Source organism: Dermacentor silvarum, chromosome 2, assembly GCF_013339745.2.
Source record: "Dermacentor silvarum isolate Dsil-2018 chromosome 2, BIME_Dsil_1.4, whole genome shotgun sequence".
Taxonomy (NCBI): domain Eukaryota; kingdom Metazoa; phylum Arthropoda; class Arachnida; order Ixodida; family Ixodidae; genus Dermacentor; species Dermacentor silvarum.
Genome location: NC_051155.1, coordinates 74,173,017 through 74,194,604, shown reverse-complemented (window position 1 = coordinate 74,194,604; position 21,588 = coordinate 74,173,017). Strand labels below are relative to the sequence as shown.

Here is a 21,588-nt window from a genome sequence, read left to right as displayed (position 1 = left end):
CTCCTAGCACAGCAGGATGCATCCATCCACCAATAGGATGCATGCATTTCACCTTTCCAGCGCCCAGCCTTTTCTTAAACTGAACTGCCATGTCCAACCAAGTGCGTCATCCGCTTCATACCAAACATACATAATAAGTAGCCTTTTTATTGCCATTATTACCTCGGTCATTTTCCATTGTTTCCTTCATTGCACCTTCCTCATATGCCTTTTATGTGTGTTAGCTTTCAAATTTGGGACCAGAAGTTAGTTCTGGCAGCAAACTAGAAAATGCGGAATCGATCATGTCCTTCCAAGTGCATTTTCATCCTCCCGAATTCGCCTTCCGTGATCGGCGCAAGTGACGAGTAGCTTACATTATCGTTGATGTAAGCGCAACTGTGCAGTAGACAGCAAATAAAAAAGACTCACGCAAATAAAAACAACTCCCCCATGATGCAATTTACCGTATCAACATTCCTATACAAGTGAAGAGAGAAAAACAATACGACAGATGAACTACGTCCATCAAAAGTAGAAAAAAAAAACGTTGCGCCGAGCACCACCTCCCTGCTGAGATGGAGAATGTTCTCAGTGAGTTGTGTTTCTAGCTTCTCGCCCAAGAAAACAACACGATATGTTTGGACAAAGCGTTGCTCGCTGCAGTGGCAGAATCTGACTTTCAGCCAATCAGCAGCCGAGGAGCGAGAATGCCGTCCTTTTTTTGTGCAGTAGCTTGCACTTAAAGAATAAGCACCGCCGAGCACTTGCAGCCACGAGTCACAAAGTCGCGGATCAGAGAGGAAAGCTCCATCACTCTGCTATTAGAACGGCCTATTCCTTGGTTCCAGCGTGTCACAAACTGCATCGGTAGGGCTAGTCCTTGCAGGAAGACCGTGCTAATGGCAATACTCCAATTTCTAGAAGTTTAACGTTTGCGTCGTATAGGATCGCGATTTAACTTTATTTGCTCAACAATAAGCTCCACTGCCAATTACTTTTCCATTCTGATTTTCCACGACGAATTTTCTACATCGCATCTCTTTACTACTTGAGCCGTCAATACCGGGTAAGTCATTACGGTCTATATTTATATTCCAACTAAAACTACGATTGTTTTGCTACAACGTGACAGCTTCAAATAATAAAGGACAGCATGCCAGCATGATAGTTAACTATCAGGATATTTAGGCCAAGAGTCGCAAGCCACATTGACAAGGCTGTTGCAATGTCGTGCGGTTAGCACATCACGAGCACATACCAAAGATACGAGTAGGTCCCGTTACCAATACAATCAAGTTGGCCAGTTTGCTTTTCCTTGCAAATGTGATATTGTGCCGTATTCAGCTTAATACAAAGCGCACTTTACGATGCTTCTTTCCCCCTGTGTCTAATTGCAGCTACTGACAATCTATTAAAGAAGGGCTAACTTTTGGGCTTAATCGTACTTGAGTACTCTGGATATTAAGAGCAGATTGCACGCGGAAAACGATTATTCCAACAACGACAGCGTAACGTTCTACTCGGCGTACTTTCTTTGGAAAATATTTTGAACAACTGTAGAACTGGAAGAACTAACCAAAAATACTGCGTTGCAAGAAACCTTTTTATTTTGTCGCATGATAATTATAAGTCGAAAACAGTTTCTTGTGAAGTCCCCTAGATTGCTAAGCGACAATGCACGCGGTACGGTCGTCTGCTTGCAAACGACGGAACGTTAGGTATAAAGCGGATTTAAAAAAAACTTTTTATATCATGACACACGCATACCAAGAAGTCCTTCTGCTTTGTGTGGTAGAAATTTAGTATTCCAGGCCCGGGCCATTTTAGGCTACGATAGGACAAGGCAAGAAGACGATAACTTTGACTAATTTTCTGGCAAACCGTGCAGACATTTTACGCGTAGCCGACAAAAATTAGAAGAGAGCAGCAGCAAAGTGTCATGGTGTTCTTGGTGCAGACTTTAGTCTCATGCGTTTGAAGGTTCAGAGCGGCTTTCACCGTATTATTAAACTCAACGTTTCCAAGAACAGATTACCTCATTTACCATATTGCTTGCCTGAATCAAATTGTAACGTGTGCGTGCTGGTGGTAATGAGACGTCATAATGACAACGTGCTGGAGTTAGAAGTTGTCCACCAGTGGCTGTTGCTTCACACTGAGAGTGTTGGGCACTGACAGTCTCAAGGACACTAAGCAAGTCCGTTGCCGCTGTCAGTAACGAACTCCTGTGCCTACAGAAAGCTTTGCGACTGTAAGGTCAGGTGTTCATAAGGCTTTTTCTAAGTGTTGCGACGTAGAAATATCAAAGCCAGACAAAATTTACCTCTAAAGCTTCCCTTCTTCCTATCCGAGCAAATTATATCGGTGATTCTGGAAGGATCTCTGTGCAACACGTGCAGCTCGACGCATGATCAAACACAAGCGTTACAATCTCCGTTTCTCTTATGAGCAATTTGACTACTGATGTAGTGCACGTGTTTTAGTATCTCAAGGAATCGCACTGTGAAATAGCACATACGGTCTGCAGTTAAGAAACACGAGCAACTAAGAATCCCCGATACGACTGCTAGATTAGCAGCCAATAAGAGGAGTGGCAATGCTTACGCATGCAGTTTTTTTCGCATCACCTGAGACTTGCTAGTCAGGCAGGTGCAATAGCCAGTCGGTTAGCAGCGCTTCCTGGGAGCTAGAAAGCAGTGCAGATTAGATTATCTGCTAACTCTAGCATGTTGCAAACGTGCATCATAGGAAGAGAGGAGAACAATAGCTGACACAAAAAAATACGCATACGAACGGACATCCCTAACTTGCGTTAAACTTTCGTTTTAATGTGGGTGCATTTTATAATTTCGGAATTTGTGTACATGCCCGTGTATGCCGAAGGAAAGGTTAGCGGCAGCTTGCCACGGTCTATCTTTGGTTTTCACAAGAACCATCTTTAGCGCTTGGTGTTCATTGTGATTAGGGATATTTTTGCCCTTACTGCAACCTCGGTGAACAAAAAAAAAATAAACACTTCCCCTTAAAAGGGCAACAAAGCTCCGAACTTCTGTCTCTTTCAGTGTGTAATCAGTTTCTTTCAAGGGCTTTCCTACTCGGATCAAGATGACATTTGCTCCTAACTTGCAGTGCAAAGTCGACGACATCGGCTGAGCAATGACTTGGTGTACGCTGACCGTGGCGGCAGCGATCGCTGCACTCTGGCTAACGACGGCGGCTGTCAATGCCAGTCTGGCGTCCGTCCTCGAGGGTCCAGGAGGAGGTGTGGCCAGCTGTCGGCTTCAGGAGACGAGCATCCGCATCACGCGCGACCACAGCGACGACCAAGGAAGCCCCGTGCGCACCTGTGAGGGCACTGTCCTCGTGAGTCGCTGCGAAGGCACCTGCGTATCCCAAGTCCAGCCGTCCATCACGCTGCCACACGGCTTTCTCAAGGTTAGTGCAGTACACGTGATAAGGAAAGAATTATGCAGAAACTAGTACTTTGAAATTAGTTACAGAAGTTCGCGCTCGGATGCGTAATTTGGAAGCAAGGACGATATTGCTAGGCTGTGCTTCGTTTTCTTATCCAAAATACACTAGGAATAAAAATCAATCTGACGGAACAATGTAGAATATATATTATATTGGTACAAATATGGCAATGGGAATACAACAGTGAAACGAAATCGAGAATTTCGAGAAGGCGCCAAGCAGCAAGAATTACACCCATGATGGCTATTCTTATCAAAGAGGAAAGTAAAAATAAATTGGTATATTGTCACGTGTAGTGACGGTGAAGAACTGAGTAGCGAGAACTGTGAATCACGAAAGTAACGCTTCAATGGGCGAAGCTGCTCCCAGAAAAAATAAGCAGCAGTCAAGCAGAACGATAGTGGCACGTACACACTAGCGGCAATACGCGCGCGGCGCTCCGCCAGCGGCAAAACGCAGCAGCAGGGCGGCCACACCAACCGGCGGCGCGCCGCTGCGGCAATCACGTGACGGACTAGACTCCTCTCCCCTTCTCCAACTATCCGGGAGCTCACGCGTGTAGATGATAGTGCGAAACAAGAAACAAGCGGTCGGGCGGGTCCGCATGGCACCAGTTTCCCGCGCGCACGTCACGGAAGCGGGCCGCTCTCATTGGTCTCCTTCATCCGCGGCACGCGGCAAACCGCAAAAAATCGGTCCAGGAGCGATCCCTGCCCCGGCAACAAAAACCCGTTTCGCGGCTGCTTTCGCGGCGCGCATCTTGCCGCCGGCAGCGCGCCGGGCGCGTTTTTCGGCTAGTGTGTACGTGGCATAGCGGTGAGCACAGACGGCGCCCGTCGGAATCTGATAAGCCCGTCGGCTTTTACACAATAGTCGTTGAAGGTTCCCGGATAATCGCTGGTGCACGCGTGCCTTCCAGAAACTACTACACAATTCGTGCAGCGCATACAATCTGGTTACATACTGTTCGGCGAGAACATACACAACAGATAGAACCAGCGGTAACATTCGTGTAATTTCCAAATCAAGCAGGCGCGTCTTGCGCTGAACGATAACTTTACGTTGTTAGCCGGTGAAATACAGGCCCAGAGAAAAGCATAAAGAAGTACACGTGTCAATATATTAGTCATCCATATATTCAGGCATTGTTTTTTTTTTTACTGAAACACGGAAATTACCGCTGGTGCCTGACGAGGCATAGCATTTTCACGTGTGCTGCCTACTAAGAACCAGTGAACGAAGAATAACGTTCGTGACAGCAGAAGCACTTCAGAAGAAGGAGTTTGATAATGAAGCAATTGGGTATTTGCTATTGTTCCTTAAACTTTGGCTGCCGCTCCACGGCGTTCCGCTACTGCTAAAAATAATCACGAAATATTACCAGCTCAATTGCTAAAATAATCGAGATCCTGTTACGGCACTCAAGGGCTATAAGCTTTATTAATATAAGAGCCTGATTTATCTCACAGTAGTTCCGGAAAGCTCAAAACCTGTTGGCCCTGAGGGAAAGTGCTGCTAATACCAGTGAGAAATGCCGTTAGAGAAGAAGGGCCCCGTCAGGTCTAAGCCAAATGCTAAAAAGAACAATTATCCGTATTTCTATTAAAGAAAATGCAATGAAAAGCTGGATCTTATACCTTGAAATCACTAGCGAGTTTTTACGCAGACATACGTATGTTGTGCTTGCGATACAATTCTCTATCCAGGAATTTATTATCATAATACGAAGATGAACAACTTGAAGACATACTTTTTCTGTTTCATGCTCGCCTTCTTCGCCATGGTTCACCATATATAGGATTTTCTGTAAACGGGCTCGTACTTCTCTCATATCGCTACACTAACACCGCATTGATCCGCAGGGTATGCAGAAATTCTAGCAGCATACAATTTTTTCAGATACATGGAAAGTACCAAGTGAAAATGTTAGTATCGGCGGAAACACCAATTTGATACCGCTCACTCACCTCCAACTCGCTATATCATGCGGTGAAAACATACAGCCCACCCACGTATGCACTGTACTTGCCTTGACAATACCGTAGAAGCCGTATTACGAAAATACTTTGGGGATAGAAATAAGTTACAATTATCCGGGAGCGCAGAATTTGCTGCCAAGTTGACCAATAAAGCTCAAATGTGTGGCGCAAACACGAGCTTTTGTAACTGAATGTTTTATTTATGATAAGTGAGTAGGACGCCCGCTTTTGGTGGTGACCTTCTGGAGAGGAAGGAGAAAGGGAAACTTCGTTAAGAGAGATTAGGGAAATGCCAGGGAGAGTGCGAGTGCCTGAGGAATTCACTATGCTTCGATGGAGAACATCGAACAAATTGGTTCCGTAAGGTGCTTTTTACTGGCTGAAGCTGCTGCACTTGCTTGCGAAAGGAAACGATGCTTGACTGCAGGCCCACTTTAGATGTCGCCCGCATCGCTGATAATCTGTAGACGCTTAGTCGTGCAGCCGTAATCAAATGCTAACTATGCTGTAGAACGTTATAATGTAGCATGAACATGATTACCCCTTATACTCGGTAGGGAGATCCGGGAATACTGTTCTGCATGGCGGAGCGGGACAAATGTATAAGTAAGCACTTTAGTTACTTTTTTTAGGATTCGATATAGGCAATCTTGACGAAAAAATGCTGCTAGAACAGGATGTTCGCACTTGTTTAACAATTTGAATATTATGAAAATTGTTCTCTCACTTCAAAACAGTGCAGCATGCGCGCTTACCTCTTATCAAGGACCATGGAACAAAATCACAATTTGATTTCTGTTATAAGCAAGAAAGATGTCGAACAACACCTCCATCGTCTATCGCAAACAGCGAATAAAGGCTCCTAAGAGTAATTTTGTTCGACGTTTGTATGCACTCAGCATCGCGTAATCGCAATATTTCGACACGGCCGCTGAAGTGACTGCTTCGTGTTCCTGGCCTAGTTTTGTTACGGACTAAGCAAGCCAGCGTTTGTTTGATAGCTTGCGAAAATTTTAGGAAGCGGTCGTCACACGAAAGTTTACATGAAACAGGTTATTCGGCTTAGAGGAAGGGACATTGCTATATTTGTTTGATATCAGTAGTAGTGTAATTCAGTGCATGTTTTCAATTTCGCCCTAAATTATTGCATGAACTAGCACGGCACCACATAGTCTAAGGTAAATTGTTGAGAAGCCATCGCATCTCAACAATGCTGTATGCTGAAACATTTGCCAACTGTGATAGCATACATCACAACACGCTGCTGAAGCATTGTATGGCCCACTTGACCTACCTGTTTGCATGGCTGAATGCCACTGTTCTTTTTTTTTGCACCTGGAACATCGGTGCATGGAAGCGGCTATAGCCTATTTATTTTCACCTTTCTTGTTATTTTGTTTGGCTTTACTGTAAGTAGCAACTCCATTGCAGTCTTTGACATTACTGGCTATGGCAGGTAATGCAAAGCATTAACATTTTACTTCTAGGTTGGCCAGAGCTAGGAGCGTTTCAGAGTGCCTTACTAAACAAAGTGCCTACGCATTGTACATTGAAGCTCCTCAGCCACAGAATGCTGAGATAAAGAGAGTAAATATCACCAATAATTTTGGTATATATTTATTTATTTTATTTACAACGCCTTCCTCCATTCTAGTGTAATGGTCAATGTACAACTTCAAAATATGCACTTTAACGTCGAGCAAGTGCGATGAACAGACATTCACCTGGTGGCCGCATTTTTCAATTTGTTGCTGCGTTCAGTTCCTATTTGACCTCCTAGCTTAAATAATTCACTCTTCTACGAAACGTAGCAATTGAGTCATGAAGTAGAAAACAGCGGCCATTTTCCTCTATATGAATATTTCTTTGCGATTGTTTAGGACAAGTTGCAAATGATATGTACATCTGCATTTGAAATACCATCTTTAGACAAACTATCCAAACGTAAGATCTGTCATACAGTACTTTTGTAGTTAGCCCACGATCCCATTGACCCACTGACACTTCTGCGGGTAACTCTAAAGCTTTGTAAAATTTGAAGTGTTGGAATAACTAATGTCGCCAGACCGTTTTAACTGTTGGTCAGGTGACTGTCAGTAAATCAACTATAGAAGTAAACTGCACCAAGCTTATGCTCTTGCTGAACGTCTTAATGCTCTATCGTTGTTGCATGAATTGCATGGCAGAAAGAACGCTTGAACTATTTTGTAAGAACGTAACTACTCCTTTATTCATTGCAGGCATCATCACCACACTTTGGAACATCGGTAAGAGTGTCTATCCACGATTGTTGTGACAACTGAAAGCTTATCACTGCGCGTTCCCGAACGTTCGACGAAAAGAACAAACAGGTTCAAAGATGAAAAAAAATGTTTTCGGTCTCACCATTACACTGAAACGCTTTAAGATTTTTTTCGTTGTACGAGGGTACACCTTCAATTATTTCCGGTTAATTTTCGTTCATCAAACCAAAAGCAGTGGAGTCTTAGACTGACGCGCGTATAATGCAGGCACACAGGTTGAAAACACTGTCACCGGTGATTTCCTTCGGGCTTTGTTTTTTCTGTATTCACAGTTATGTAATTTTGCAGAAGTATCACCACGAACGATTACAAGTGAACCAACGTACTAAGGGTGTACATTTGTCTTTCATGTTTCACCTTTAGAGTTATCTTTCAGGAAATAGTAATGTGTACGGGAACTTACAAATACACATTTGTATGTCATCGTTTGTGCACGAAAACAATGTCTAGTAGACCGTGCCAACTTGTCCAAGAAGAAGTCCTATTTAGCTATATTCTCAACCCCACGCTATCATCATAAGGCATACGATTCGGTGAGATTGCTCGTGTTACATTACCGACTACGCAAGAGTAATTAGCGGTACGAAGATGAAACAGGACGACGAAGGTTCCCGCTCAAAATTATTTTATTGGAAGCACTAGAAGCGCATTTGTTTGCATTCAAGTATATGTGTTTCTGGTGCTTTCACTAATATCCCTGGTCCAGCGACACTCTTGCTAGAGGGCTATTCAGGAGCTGAAGGCAACCAAAGGAAGGGCCGGGCACGCCATTACAAACGACGTAATCCCTCTATGGCAGTGGTGACGGCCACGCAATAACCCTGACCAACCCGCAGTCACCTCCACAACGTGACATTTAGAGGTCACTCCAAGTGTTCGTAACCTCGTGTGATATTGCGTAGGACTCAAGACATTCCGGGTTATGTACAGACATCGTTTGACGACAGGGTGCGACGGCGGGCTAATCTCAAGGAGACATTAAGCTCACTATGGAACGTCATGTGAGAAGCTTCCATAGTAAGCCAACTTAGCTTCCTTCCACTTACCACTTTGACAGATAGGACCAAGAGCCATCATTTCAATATCGTATTCTCTCTCCCTCTGTGCATGGCGCATAACTTCAAAGTTCATATGCACATTATAATTGTGTTTTGTCTGAGAAATTAGTGCTGATCATGTGCTGTTTTACTTCCTGTGGACAATTTGACGACATCCGCAGTGATTGGTTATTTGCGTAACATGGCCGTTCATCCGTAGAAACAGCACCTATTTCCAGTTTGCGGCCCTTTGACGCACTGATCGTTAACGTTAATTGGCAGAGATGGGCAGAATTCTAGATTGCAATATTGTGCCATTCTAGTGATGCTCAAGGACACAGTAGCAAAACTCTGAATGTCGAAACTCTTTATTGGGCGAACTTGGGACTCCTAAAAGAAAGTGACATCAGAGAGTTTTAGAATAAGGGCCCCAAAAGTTTGGGGCTCCATAGAGCTCTGCGAGCGTTAGGGTTGGGGCATGCAGGAGTGAAGAATTTTATATTAGGGCTTCGCGTTTGCGAATATCGTCTTGCACTTGTAGCGGCACTACGGTGTCACGAAAACTATTATAAATATTGAAATAAACTATACCATTTTATGATAACAAGATGTAATCTTGACTTTCGTGTTGTTGCGTTTAATTACAATTTACAGGTTATTATATTAGCAGCAAGCAATTTGTGGCGCTTAATTTTGAGTAACCAACCTTACGTGCCTTCACAAGCCAAGCTAACTACGAGCGATGAAATAGACAACCGAATTCGGAATCAGCGGCGTCCCATGAATCAATCTTCATTACACACGTTAGTTGAGAGAAAGCGATAACCGCAGTCACTTCTCCTAGCTTACTAACTTCACGTGTTACCCCGAATTGAGCCCGAATTGAGCCCAGCCGTCGCTTGGAGCCACCAGAGTGATTGGCGGGGCCTCCGGCCCCGCTTTAATTCTTTCTCCTCAGGACCTCAATAAAGTTCGTACTCACTCACTCGATGGGTGCCGCCAGTGTTTGTTGATGCAAAGCTTTCGGGGCAACTTTTGGGGCTCCCGCTAAATCGGTGAAATACCGTGTCCGACGCAAAACCAGTTTGCGTCTTGCGCATGCGAAGTGGCTTCGACGCTATTTCTTTGGGGCCCCAAAAGACTTGGGGCCCCTATTATAAAACTCTCTATTAAAAGCACAACTATAGCGGCGATCACGGTCAGCGATCGTCGAAAATCTATTCAGCGGGCCAAGCGCGTCGCCTTTTATACATGACTTGTCGAAGGTTCCAGCGTAATCGTTGGTGCCCGCGTGCCTTCCAGAAAGTACTACAAAATTCGCGCCACGCATACAGATTGCACAAGGTTCTGTAACAGCAGACAACCGATGGAACCATCAATAACATTCGCGAAACTTCCGATATATGCAGGGGCACCCTGTGCAGAGCGATAACGCTTAACATTTGTTAGCCGGTGAATAAGCGATCACTCGAGAAAGATAAACAAGGACACCGGTCAATATGGTAACCGAGAAAGTAGCCCTACACAGTGTAGATGATTGTTTACCATCATTGCATTGCGAAGGAAATTCATTAATGGTCATTATCGTCATATTCGCCGTGGTCGCCATACAATTCATTGCAATAGACTGGAAATGGCAAGCCAATAATGGGTGACTGAAAGATGCGTGCGTGTATTATTCATAAACGGAAACACATATAAAAAAAAACATGAGCAGCTAAGAAGAAAAGCAGGAGAAACATGACTGAAATCACACACAGGGCGGTGCAGGAGTACATCAGATATGAAGCATTAAAAGCTTCTTTGAGTAAAGTAAGTGTTTCCTGTTCTATGTTCCGTAACACAGCCTTATGCCTGAAATCTGAAGTGCAAGCTGGACTAGACCTATCAAAGGGCATAGATAGATAGATAAACTTTATTAGAAAGATCGAGCTTTGTCTTGCCCCGAAGGAGCATCGCTAATGGTTGGAGCCCCTAGTCCAGGGCTCCGCTGGCTCTTGCCATCTTCTCTGCTCTCTGGATCAGCTTGAGCTGGTCGTCGAAAGCCGAGCTGGACAGCAGTGCCTCCCATTGCTCCCTTGTGGTGTTCGTGCCGTGTTCTACGTGCACTCCCACGTAATGTGGTATAGGATTGGTGTGGCCCCACACCACGGGCATTCGCCCCTGTAGGCTGTCTGGTGCATGCCATGTAATATGTGTAGGTTCGTGTAAGTGCCTGTCTGGAGCCTACACCAGGCAACGACATCCTCCGTCTTTAGTTTTCGATGCGGTGGGGGATATCGCAAGCGACTCCCTCTGTGGTAGTTCAGGATTGCTGAATACTCGGTGTCAACTGGGTCAGGATCATCTGCAGTCGACGTGATAAGTGCTCAGTTATGTAAAAATTTTCGAGCTGCTCTGTCGGCATACATGTTACCCGTGTAGGCAGCGTGGCCCGGTATCCAGGTGATGGTTTGGGTGGTGTTGTCGTCAGTGTCCTCCTTGGGCATTTGGGCTAGTACTTGTGTCACAGGTCTTGCGATTCTTTCCTGTAGGAAGTTGCGGCAGGCCTGCTGGGAATCCGTGAGGATCGTCAGTGGTTTGTTTGCGTGTTGGCTAACGCGATGGCCAGCTCTTCGGCATCCGTGATCGTGCAGGGGCGGGTCGATGCACTGGAGGTGACGTGGCCTCAGGCGGTCGCAGACCACTGCCACTGCGCCCTTATTCTTCGTCCGTGCATAGCGGCGTCCGTACAACGAGCCGTGGTATGGAACCTGAATGTTTTCTTTATGTACTGGGCCCTCGCTCTCCTCCTGCCTGAGTGTAGGTTAGAGTCCATGTTGCGTGGTATTGGGGCAATGTGATACCTGTCCTGGACGTGGCGAGGTATCGTGTAGGTTGCTTGGGTTCGTAGTATTATGGCTTTGAAGCCCAAGGTTTGTAGGACCTCCGGCCTTTGTGAGTCCGCACAAGTCTGTGTTGTTGTGAGACGTGAAGGGCTTCTGTGAGTTCGCCGAGGGTGTTGTGTAACCCCAGCGCCAATAATTTCTCAGTCCATGTACTCATCGGCAGTCGGAGAGCGGTCTTGAAAGTCATCCTCAAGAGCGTGTTGGACTGTTTCGCCTCGGATTGTGTCAGATCGTAGTAGGGCAGGCTGTATGTGATTCTGCTCACCACGAGGCTTTTGGCCAGTCGGAGGGGGTCCCCTTCCTTCATGCCTCTATTCTTGGATGTTACGCGGGATATCATGCGTGATATCGCCTTGACACTGGTTTTGAGGAGCATAAGGATGTGGGTAGCCCGCTGGTTAGACTGCAGCATATCAAACATTGGAATGAACTGCGCATGGGCATATGAAGCTATACGTGGAGACAACGGATGGGCGTCATTGAATGTACAGGATACTCGGAGCGAAATCTGCGTCAAAAACTAGTGCACAATGTAAACAAAATACATGTTCAGAATATTTAGATGCATAAAGAAACATGGACTGACTAAGGAGAAAAGTAATCAGCACATTAACAATAAGAAATTCGCTATTGTGATGGATAGTGTCAGCAATACAGCTCTTAATCTCAAAATGAGACGCCATTAGGACAAAGCCAGTTCTGGGTGTGCATTCAAGAACAAAAAAATTACTTGCCGTCCCGGCCCCGCGAAAGGTGATGTCCAGCGAAGCTGTTGAAAACCACCACTACAACTGCTCAGGGGGGTATGCAATGCTTTATTGCTTTAGGATATTGGTAGTAATGGTAATTTATAGTAATAGGAGTCATGATAATTTTGACAGCACGTCGCCGCCTATAGCGATACTGCAACAACATTGAAATCAATTGCTACGCTGGTTCTTTTATATACGAAAAGCTAGGAACGTCAATCCCCACGTTGCAAGCTGCCGTAGTCAGTAGTCTTCACCGAGAAACCTATGGCGGGAGCGCTACGTGTTTCGCATTGTTATCAGGAGCGCCTTATCATCAATTATGTGGTTGTGATTATTGTCCTGCACTCGTTCTTATATTGAAACGTATGCTGTTCTGTATGTCGTATGCTTGAGTTGGTAGGTGGTGACTGGGGAGTAGTTAGTAGTTGGCAGTCAAGTAAGTGAAAGGCTTTCGGACCACAACGTCAATAAAACACACCTTTTTACTTATTTTCGCACACTAAATATCTCAAAAGTCAGTGGTATAATCTGCCACTGGGTATTACTCGTAGAAATATATAAATGGCACTAAAGAAATTGGACCCAGAAGATAATATTTCGTGTATTGTGAACATTCGCACCGCAAGCCTGTTGAACTAAAGTGACATGTTAAACTAAACTGACATCAGTGGGACACGTGACGTAAATACTCTGTTGGTGCTACGGCAACAGGCGCCGAGCGTGTTCCTCCGGTGCCATTATTTTGCAGGAGTGCAACTGCTGCCGTGAGACCTACATGAACCGGCGCGAGATACAGCTGCAGGACTGCTTCGACCCCAACGGTCAGAAACTGTACGGTGCCGACGGAAGCATGACCATATTCCTAGAAGAGCCCCAAGACTGCTCCTGTCACAAGTGCGGAGGCTGACGTGGAAGTGCAGGTGGTTCCGCCAAGCGCCCCAGCGGAATCACTGCATAACTTATAACACTGCTTAGCGTCGTTCCTTCTAGCGCATTCTTACTATCTATCTATTCTATGATCCCGAAATTGGACGTAAACAAAAGTGGAGATAAATGTTTGGAGATTTCATAGCTCTACGGGTGTCGTTACGAAAAAGTGTACCAGGCGCGGTATTGCAACGCTTCTTCTAATTTTCATATCTCTTCGTCAATGGTTTACATGGAGCTGCGACCCCACCATGGCCGTGATCGGCCACTCAGCAGAACTGTCGATAAAAAGGTGAATATGATCGGACAGAAACAATATTGCAAAACACAGCGTCAGGCACGTACTGTTCAGAACTTCAGCACAGACACAATTTATTCGAGACACCAACTGATGATTCGAAACTACTTCTGATACTTTAAGTCTCAGGCAAAAGCCTAGAGCTCGCTGATGTCGAATTGCTTATTCGGTGTGGTTAGCAGCATGCTACCGTCATGTAGTCCTGTCAGCTGAAACGAGAATAAATCGTGTTCACAGAAATACAGTGTGAACTTGCGTGTGACCATCTTCGGTACAAGACTATGGACTTCACCTAATTTATAATTAGTGCACGTGCATTCTTCGTATCGCGACATTTATGGTAAGTGACATGATTTTAAAACTGACAAATGCAAATGACCTGCGTGCAATAAAGGTATGAGAATATGCCTATTGTCGCGCTCCGCCTGTATACTTGTGTAGGATCTATTATTTATATGTCGACTCAGCTGTCCACAGCAATGTCTTACGACTGTTCTACAAGGACGCTCAGGTGCTGCTGCAAACGATGTATTTCACTCGAATACCCTCCACAACGTTGCTGCAGTGCCTTCTTTTGTCGCACTCGGGGCCCTTAATGAAGACTCCTCTCCGGCAGAATAAATCCCTATCCTGTGGTTAAAAGTCAAGGCTGCGCAATCACTCATAGCCTCCTGCAATGCGGGGGTGAAAACAAAATAATTCAAAGCCGCTTCATTTCGTAGTGATTATGGGACGGTCGTTGGGTGCAATGTGCGCACCTAGACAAAGCGGGCACTTTTTCAAGCGAAGCTTGTATACACTAGCCTGCGCCGGCGATGTAACGCTAAAAAAATCCAGCTGCACTCAGAGATGCACAGTTGGTCGGCACGCGCTCCTGCTTGGCACGCGCTCGTGCCACTGCTCCCGCGTTCGTCGTCGTCGTCGGCTTCCACAGCTGGCTGCGTTGGTGCTAATCATTCCAACATGAAATGTCGCTTCTCTTCTGTCATCGTAATGGGGAGGCCGCGTTTACGGGCGTATGAGCCATCGGTTAATGGGGTATGAGCCATTCATTGTCTTACGAAACGGACAGATTTAATTTTGAAGAAATTTCATGAAAATTCATCCAGAATGAACGCGTTCGGGAAAGAAATTGTCACCGACGTTCCGATTCTAGTGTGAGGGCTTTCGAAGCCCGGGCCAAATGTCAGCAAAGAGCAGCCGACTCCGAGTAGGGGGAGCGCGATGTTGAGGTCAAACGTCAGCGTCGTCAAGCTCTCCAGGAACCCGATAATGGTAGTGAATGCCTCGGCAACGCTAGCGCCTACTTCCCCGGTGCGACGGCCAGGTTTCAACGCGAGTTTCTCAACCGGAACTTCGGAGCCAGCTGCAGTGCGTGTGACTAGTTGTGGTTCGAGCACAACGTCATAATCGTGTGTGCAATTAGCTCGGAGGAACATCGAAGAAACGCACAAGCTTCGCTTATCCCCGTTTCCTCTACAGGACAAGGGCTACTATTTGTTTTCTTTTTTGTACTGTAGAACAACCTGAGCGCAGGCAGCACCTGTCGGTTTCCCGACAATTACAAATTCGAAACCATATGCTTTTTGAGAATATCTACGAAGTTCCCTCACTGCCCGTCGAGGTGCCTTAGCCAGTATGGCGCTCTGCCACCGACTATGATATCACGAGTTTTGTTTTCGTTCCTGGATTGAAATGCAAAAGCTCGGGATACCTTCGATTACGTGCTAATGAAAAAGGTGGTGGGGGTGAAAACATCAATGACTATCACGGCTTCCATAATGTCCCTGAAAATCTACAATAATGCCTTATGAATTCGTTCATTGTATTTATGTTCTTTGTTTTCGCTAGTATCAAATCTTCTCATCCAAATCTTATGGAAATAAAGTTGATAAGGTGGAACTCTAGCGTCACACGTTGAGATACATATCTCTGCGGTGAACGACTCTCTCTCATTTAGACCTGAAACACTGTCTCCATTGTGTTAGCTGTCATGGCAATATGTGCCATGTTCTAGAGTTCTGCTAGACTTTAAAAGTGAAAATACTTATTTGTGCAAATGATTGCTCTGAAGCAATGACGCTGGTGTTACGCGCTAAATGATAAAAAAACCGCCTCCATTCCACCCTGTGAAAGTAGACGCACAGCGAAGCTGATGCTGACGGTACACAAGCGCCACTATACCACGAGCCGTCGCTTCGTCGAGATCAATGTAGCGTCCACGACCTCGTGCGCGCCCTTTCCGTTGGTGTTACGACGTTGCGGTGCACGTTCGCGGCGTTCATACGCTTGCGCGTAGCCCGTATTAAAGTAATGAACGTCACTTATAGCATTTTAACAGTCTTTCCCTGATGTCGATTACGGTCGCAACACACTCTGCGCAACCTATGCAACGGACAGAGCGCCCACTCATCGAGGACGGATACATCGTGTGCACACCTTCGTCACGCGCACGCGAACGCAGGTGTGCCGGAGTGCAGCATATGTCCTCATTCAACTAGACACTCCGCCTGGCGCAAGTGCGCTGTTGAACGAATTCAATTTCTCAAAGTGCGTCACAATATTTGTAAAGTACGACTTGCACACAACCTGCAGACGTGATAGCATCGGACTGTAATTTGAACACACGAGAAAACATAATTCTGGAATGTTGAAAATCAAAATTATAGCTCTGGAGACGAAAACTTTCCGGTGTCGACGCGACGGTGTACACGCACGGACGCAGAAAATTTTCTTCGTAAAAAATAAATCTTCGCTGTAAAAAAATAGCCCTCTGAGGTTTTTTTTTATTTTAACCATAATTTTGGTGTATATTACTTTCAATTTGTCCCTGCTCAATCTCTTTCGAATGCTACCTTGCAAAAAGGTAGATGCACTGCGATGCCCCGCAATCCCAAAACGAATGAATCTTCCAGACACTCTGTCTTTGGAGTAATGATTACCACTAGTTTGTGCGTAAAATAATGGTGACTACGAAATTTCACCTGACAGAAAGCATGTAGACTTTCCTGTAACGCATAAGTGTAGTACTGCTTCGGGACCATTTCTTTACAGTTCATTGCATTTTTTATATCTATACGTATTTCCTAGAAGCACAAATTAGAAGTTGGCTCGCGCGCCTCAGGAGGATTTCATTGACAGTGGGCTGTCGCTGTTATCTTTAAATCTTAACAATGTCAGGCAGTCGGGTCAGGTTATAGCAACAGCCGTATTTTACACCCTCTATATATTCAACGCCTCCATAATGTCAGCGAAGTGATGCGAGCCTCCTGCACAGGCTCAGATTAGGAGTTTCCTTTAGTCGACAACACCAGTGTGGTGGACTATCTACACATTCGTGCGTAGGTAGTCCACCGTCGGCCTTTGTTCTTCTGGAGGACGTATATAATGCCGGAAGTGCCGGCCAGGCGTTTGCAGTAGACGTATTCACTGCATCACCAGACACTATGTTGCAGGGCGGGTGACCGGCTTGGGAGCACCAGCTGCAGGAAGTAGCGTCTTTCTTACGACGGCATCAGTATTTCTAGTAGACTAAGATCGTCTGCGATGGGCACTACGCCCTCACACTTTGATGGCGGCCTCGTAGTCTGTTGAGCTGTCTCTCACCATTTGCTTGAGGACTTTCAGCTCTGTCTTGTGTCTTGGGCAGTTTTTTGACGACGCTTCACGGGGACCAGAGCAATTGGCACACTTGAAGTCAAGCATCAGGGCCGTGTTTTGGACCAACATATTTATTGGGCCAACATGCACCCCTGAGAGGAGAAGAGCACTTTGTTCAGCAAATTCTGTAGCTGCGCAGTCTCGTAACACTGCTCAAGCCATTCCATTGACATAGCATTATCATTTGTGCTCATTCCAGAGTAGTCGTTAGTGTTCGCGTTTGTTTGAAAATGTACTAGCTGTTTCGCGGCGTGCGTACAATCTGATAGGGCGCCCACATCGTCATAGAAAAGAGATCTTTCTGGATGTTTCCAATTCTGCAAGAGGGTCTTGTGCTGCAGCGAGAACATCATAACAGCGTTAAATTCAGTGAACGCAGTATCTGACCTAATACTGCAACGTCGTTGCTTTAGGCCTGGCTATATAGCCTAGTGGCAGGCGTTTCTGTGGTCACGGGCTTCAAGTGTTGGTTGTCGTGCAGATTTAAGCCTATCGGGGCAGGTTTGCCCTTTCCAGGAGTGCCAACACATCGCATGATTCGAAGCACATGGGTAGGGATTCTGTATTTAAGAAACCGTTCCTCTAATGGCAGCAAGCTGAAAATGGAAAGCTCTGTCTCGCCGGCAATTGTGAAGGTCTGATCAGAGAGGTAAAGTGTAATGTAATCGAGAGGCAAGAGAAAAAGACACGTGTGGACAAGCACACACACAGAGAGACACTGGCACAGTCAGTATACATCATAGGTAATTGAAGGCTACGTATATTCCCAATATAATACTTGGCACTGTTTGGTGCAATCAGGCTGTAGCAACGAAGCTTGAACCAAGAGCCTCCAACTACACTGCTTTCAGTGGGTACCGCGGATTTAATAGAAAGAATTAGGGTATTTTAAAGTTTATTACGTTGAAATAACTCTCAACGACATGAAGTCGTCTTCAAAGGCTTTGCCTATCTCGCTGCATGCACACGCAAGTCTCTCAAAGAAAAATGTAGGCCGATGTCATGGGCCCGTTCCCAGGACATTTGAAATAGTCGATTACGTTAAAATGACTCTCAGCCACGCGAAGTCGTCTTCAAAGGCTTTGCCTATCTCGCTGCACACGCGTCTAATAAAGAAAAATGTAGGCCGCTGTCACGAGCCCGCTCCTAGAGGCCACGACGCAAAAGCGCGCAAACAAGCTGCGAATGGCGACAGCTTTCTCAGAGAATGACGATGCTCGCAGCCGTGCCTACGTTATTGAGAAACAGTTCCTTTTTTTTACGCTCTTGCTTTTTTCTCTCTTACCCCGCGCGTTCTGAACTCCCGTGTTCTGCCCGCTCCGGAGACACGCGCGAGAAACGAAAGCGGCTCCAACCTGCCATAGCAGCCGCAGCCGCTCCTCCAAAAGCAAGGGTGCACCCTCCGCTTCACCTGCTTGAGCGGTCGCACTTCCTAGAAAAGTGGTAGGCAGTGGCGCGGCTTTCGCCGATACCATGCATCTGAACACCCTCCCATTGGATCACTCGAAGTGCAACATACGCAAGAAGACGGTAAGGGGTTTGGAGCTTATAACTTTGGCGAAGGTGCTTTCTTAGACACCCAAGGGGGCCATACTTTTCTTTTAGCGTTGTTCTGCTACCGCTGGATTTATTTTAAATCTTAACAGAATGGAAAGTCACCAGAGCAATGTTAATTTCTACAGAGATTGTGATGTTTATCATTGTCATATATTCTCGTTAGCTGGGGGCAAAATTTGCAACGGTTTATCTGAGAATGTGTAGTCATCGGCAACGTTTGTAGCTTCCTTGAAAATGTATGTTTTTATATGAACACTATACCTTGAAACGCTAAGTATAGAATGTACGTGTACCTTAGAGTGTGTATGTGTGCAAACATGAATACATGTTTCAATATATCATAGTGTATATTCGATCTACTCTATATCAATCCGAAACGGTCGGCAGCTATAAATCCTGATGATTCACACACGGCCTACCATGTTTTGATTCCTCTGATGAAATGGACATTTGGCATTATTCGTCCCACCAAGTGGCCAATCTCGGCAATAGCGACGGCGTGGCTTGTCACGAGCCAATGAGGAATGACAAAGACAACGTAAAATGATACCAAAAATCGTCGCAAGATAAGGCCTAGGCGACTAATGTTCCCAGCTAACATTTTTTCTGCGGGCATGATCGGAAGTAAAGACGTTCGAGCTAACGTATAAAGGGGGGGGGGGGACTGGACGTTACTACGTGCTGGTTTCTTTTTGCTTAATTATTTTTCATGCGGTTCACGGCGATTGGCAATGCTCATGTAGGAATATTTCCCTGCTAGCTTCTTAGAGTGGTTGCTTAAACACCTGAAGGAAATAAAAAAAAAAGTTTGAATCCCTGTATACATAGTGATGGCTTACGGGTGCATTCATGCGGGTGAATCTATTTTGAGCTATTCAGATATGAAAATATTCCGTCAGTTTGTGCGTGCAAGTCAATCAACCCATGACAGGTGCTATGGCATATAGGGCTTGCTTGATTTTGTAAACCGTTGGCGCAGTGAAATCAATGTGAAAAAAAAATCCTTCAGAACTCTACCACCCGGCGAAGTATAGAACCCGTGCCCTCATGCTGAGAAGCGGAAAATCATTGGTACTCGGCCAGGGGGGTGAATCTTCCTATACCTCCCTCCCATTGGTTGTTTCATAGCAGACGCTCAGTCGACATTAGCGCCAAGGCGCACTTCAGTTAGGCCCTAGCGGATGGATGACGGTACTACGGTGGCGAAAAAAAGAAAAAAAGAAAGAAAAGCGGCGCGATTTTTTTTACCCTCCCCCTTTCGCTATAGAACTTTTTTTTCTTTCTTTTTTATGATAACGTTGTTCCGCTCTTTTCTCCTTTCCCTCTTGGCTTTCCTATTCCTCCTCGCAAGCCTCGCCTCACCCTCCCCTCATGCCACGCGCAATGCTCTTTTTTTTTTATTTCTTTAGCTGTCCGCGGCGTGCTTTTATTTATTTTTTTTTTGTCGCGGGCGTTATCAGACGCACCACCGGACCGAAGCGCGTGCTCCGCGCTCCTCTCCTGTCCGACCGTGTCCATTCGTGCATTCGGGCTGCGTGCTTGCGCGCAGTGGATTCTTTTTACGTTTTCATGCACGCAATCCCGTTCATTATTACGATCAAGCAAGCATGTGCCCAAACTATATTAAAAAATAATTGCACTTACAACACAACAGTTCTTTGGACTCACTTTATTGTGTTCGTTTGCGAAAACCAGAATTGGAGCAGACAGTGCAACACACTGTAGAATGCAACAAAATGCGGATGGTGTTCCATGTTCGCACATGTAAAAAAACATTTATTGTAACTGATCTAATGGCCAATGCGCAGAATAGCTTCTCACGGCCTGCTTCTCGCTCGGTCCATAAAATCCACCTCCGTGAAGGGCACAGAGCATATTCTGCGGTTGTTGACCTTGTCTCTGGGCAAACGCATTAGGTCCATCCTTCCAACGTAGGTTAAAAACGCTTCTCTCCTGAAGAACAGTGAATACCATAAATTATAACATCGCAGTTGGAACATAGAAAACAGAACTCGTTTCGCATCGCGGCAGAGTACTAGTTGTACCTTAATTCTTAGAAACGCATTTTTAAACGATTGCGACCAATTAGATATAAATAAGCGAAAAGCGAACACCTAAACACGTGTTCCTTGCGATACGCACAGGTGGTACTATATTTATCGGGAGTTTTATGTTCGCTGCTTGTTGGCATAACGATTTACAGCATCGTTGTGGTGTTTTCAAATCAGCCAACTGCTGCCTCACCACCGGACAGCCATGTACGACTGCGCACCATTACTATCACAAATAAAAACCGGGAAGTAAATAGCACGGTGCTCACCTGTTGTCTTTATGGATGCGGTAGAATTTCACGTCGCATGGCTCACTTCGTCTTGATGTGTTCGTACACCACTGAACCCCACACGAACAGCGACAGCTGCGAGACATGGCGGAAAAAAAATCCCACAAACGTGCAACGGTAGGTTACCACAGGGACCACACTGCTAGCACGGAAGGCGAAAAACTGACCGTATAAGGCCAGAAAAAAAGTTCTGCCGTTTTGGCCGTTATCAGCACGGCCGACGACGAGCGCTGGCCGCGCCGCCGATAGTTGAAGGCGAGAGAGAAACGACAAAGTTCAGAGAGGGTTGACAAGAAAAAGAAAACGATTTTGGTTCCGCATCCATCTCATGGATGGCGCTGCAATTCGCGTGGACAAAAAACCAGCGGAGTTTCCGGGGCCTGACTCGGC

At 45.7% G+C, this 21,588-nt stretch overlaps 1 protein-coding gene across 1 annotated transcript; it reads left to right on the top strand.

Annotated features, from left to right (window-relative positions):
* Window positions 1-2,798: 2,798 nt before the first annotated feature.
* LOC119440986 (partner of bursicon) lies at window positions 2,799-13,723 on the top strand. The gene is made up of 2 exons (XM_049661413.1): window positions 2,799-3,417; window positions 13,164-13,723. Exons 1-2 carry the CDS (start codon window positions 3,139-3,141, stop codon window positions 13,320-13,322), a joined length of 438 nt encoding a protein of 145 aa, XP_049517370.1. The 5' UTR covers window positions 2,799-3,138; the 3' UTR covers window positions 13,323-13,723.
* Window positions 13,724-21,588: the final 7,865 nt, after the last annotated feature.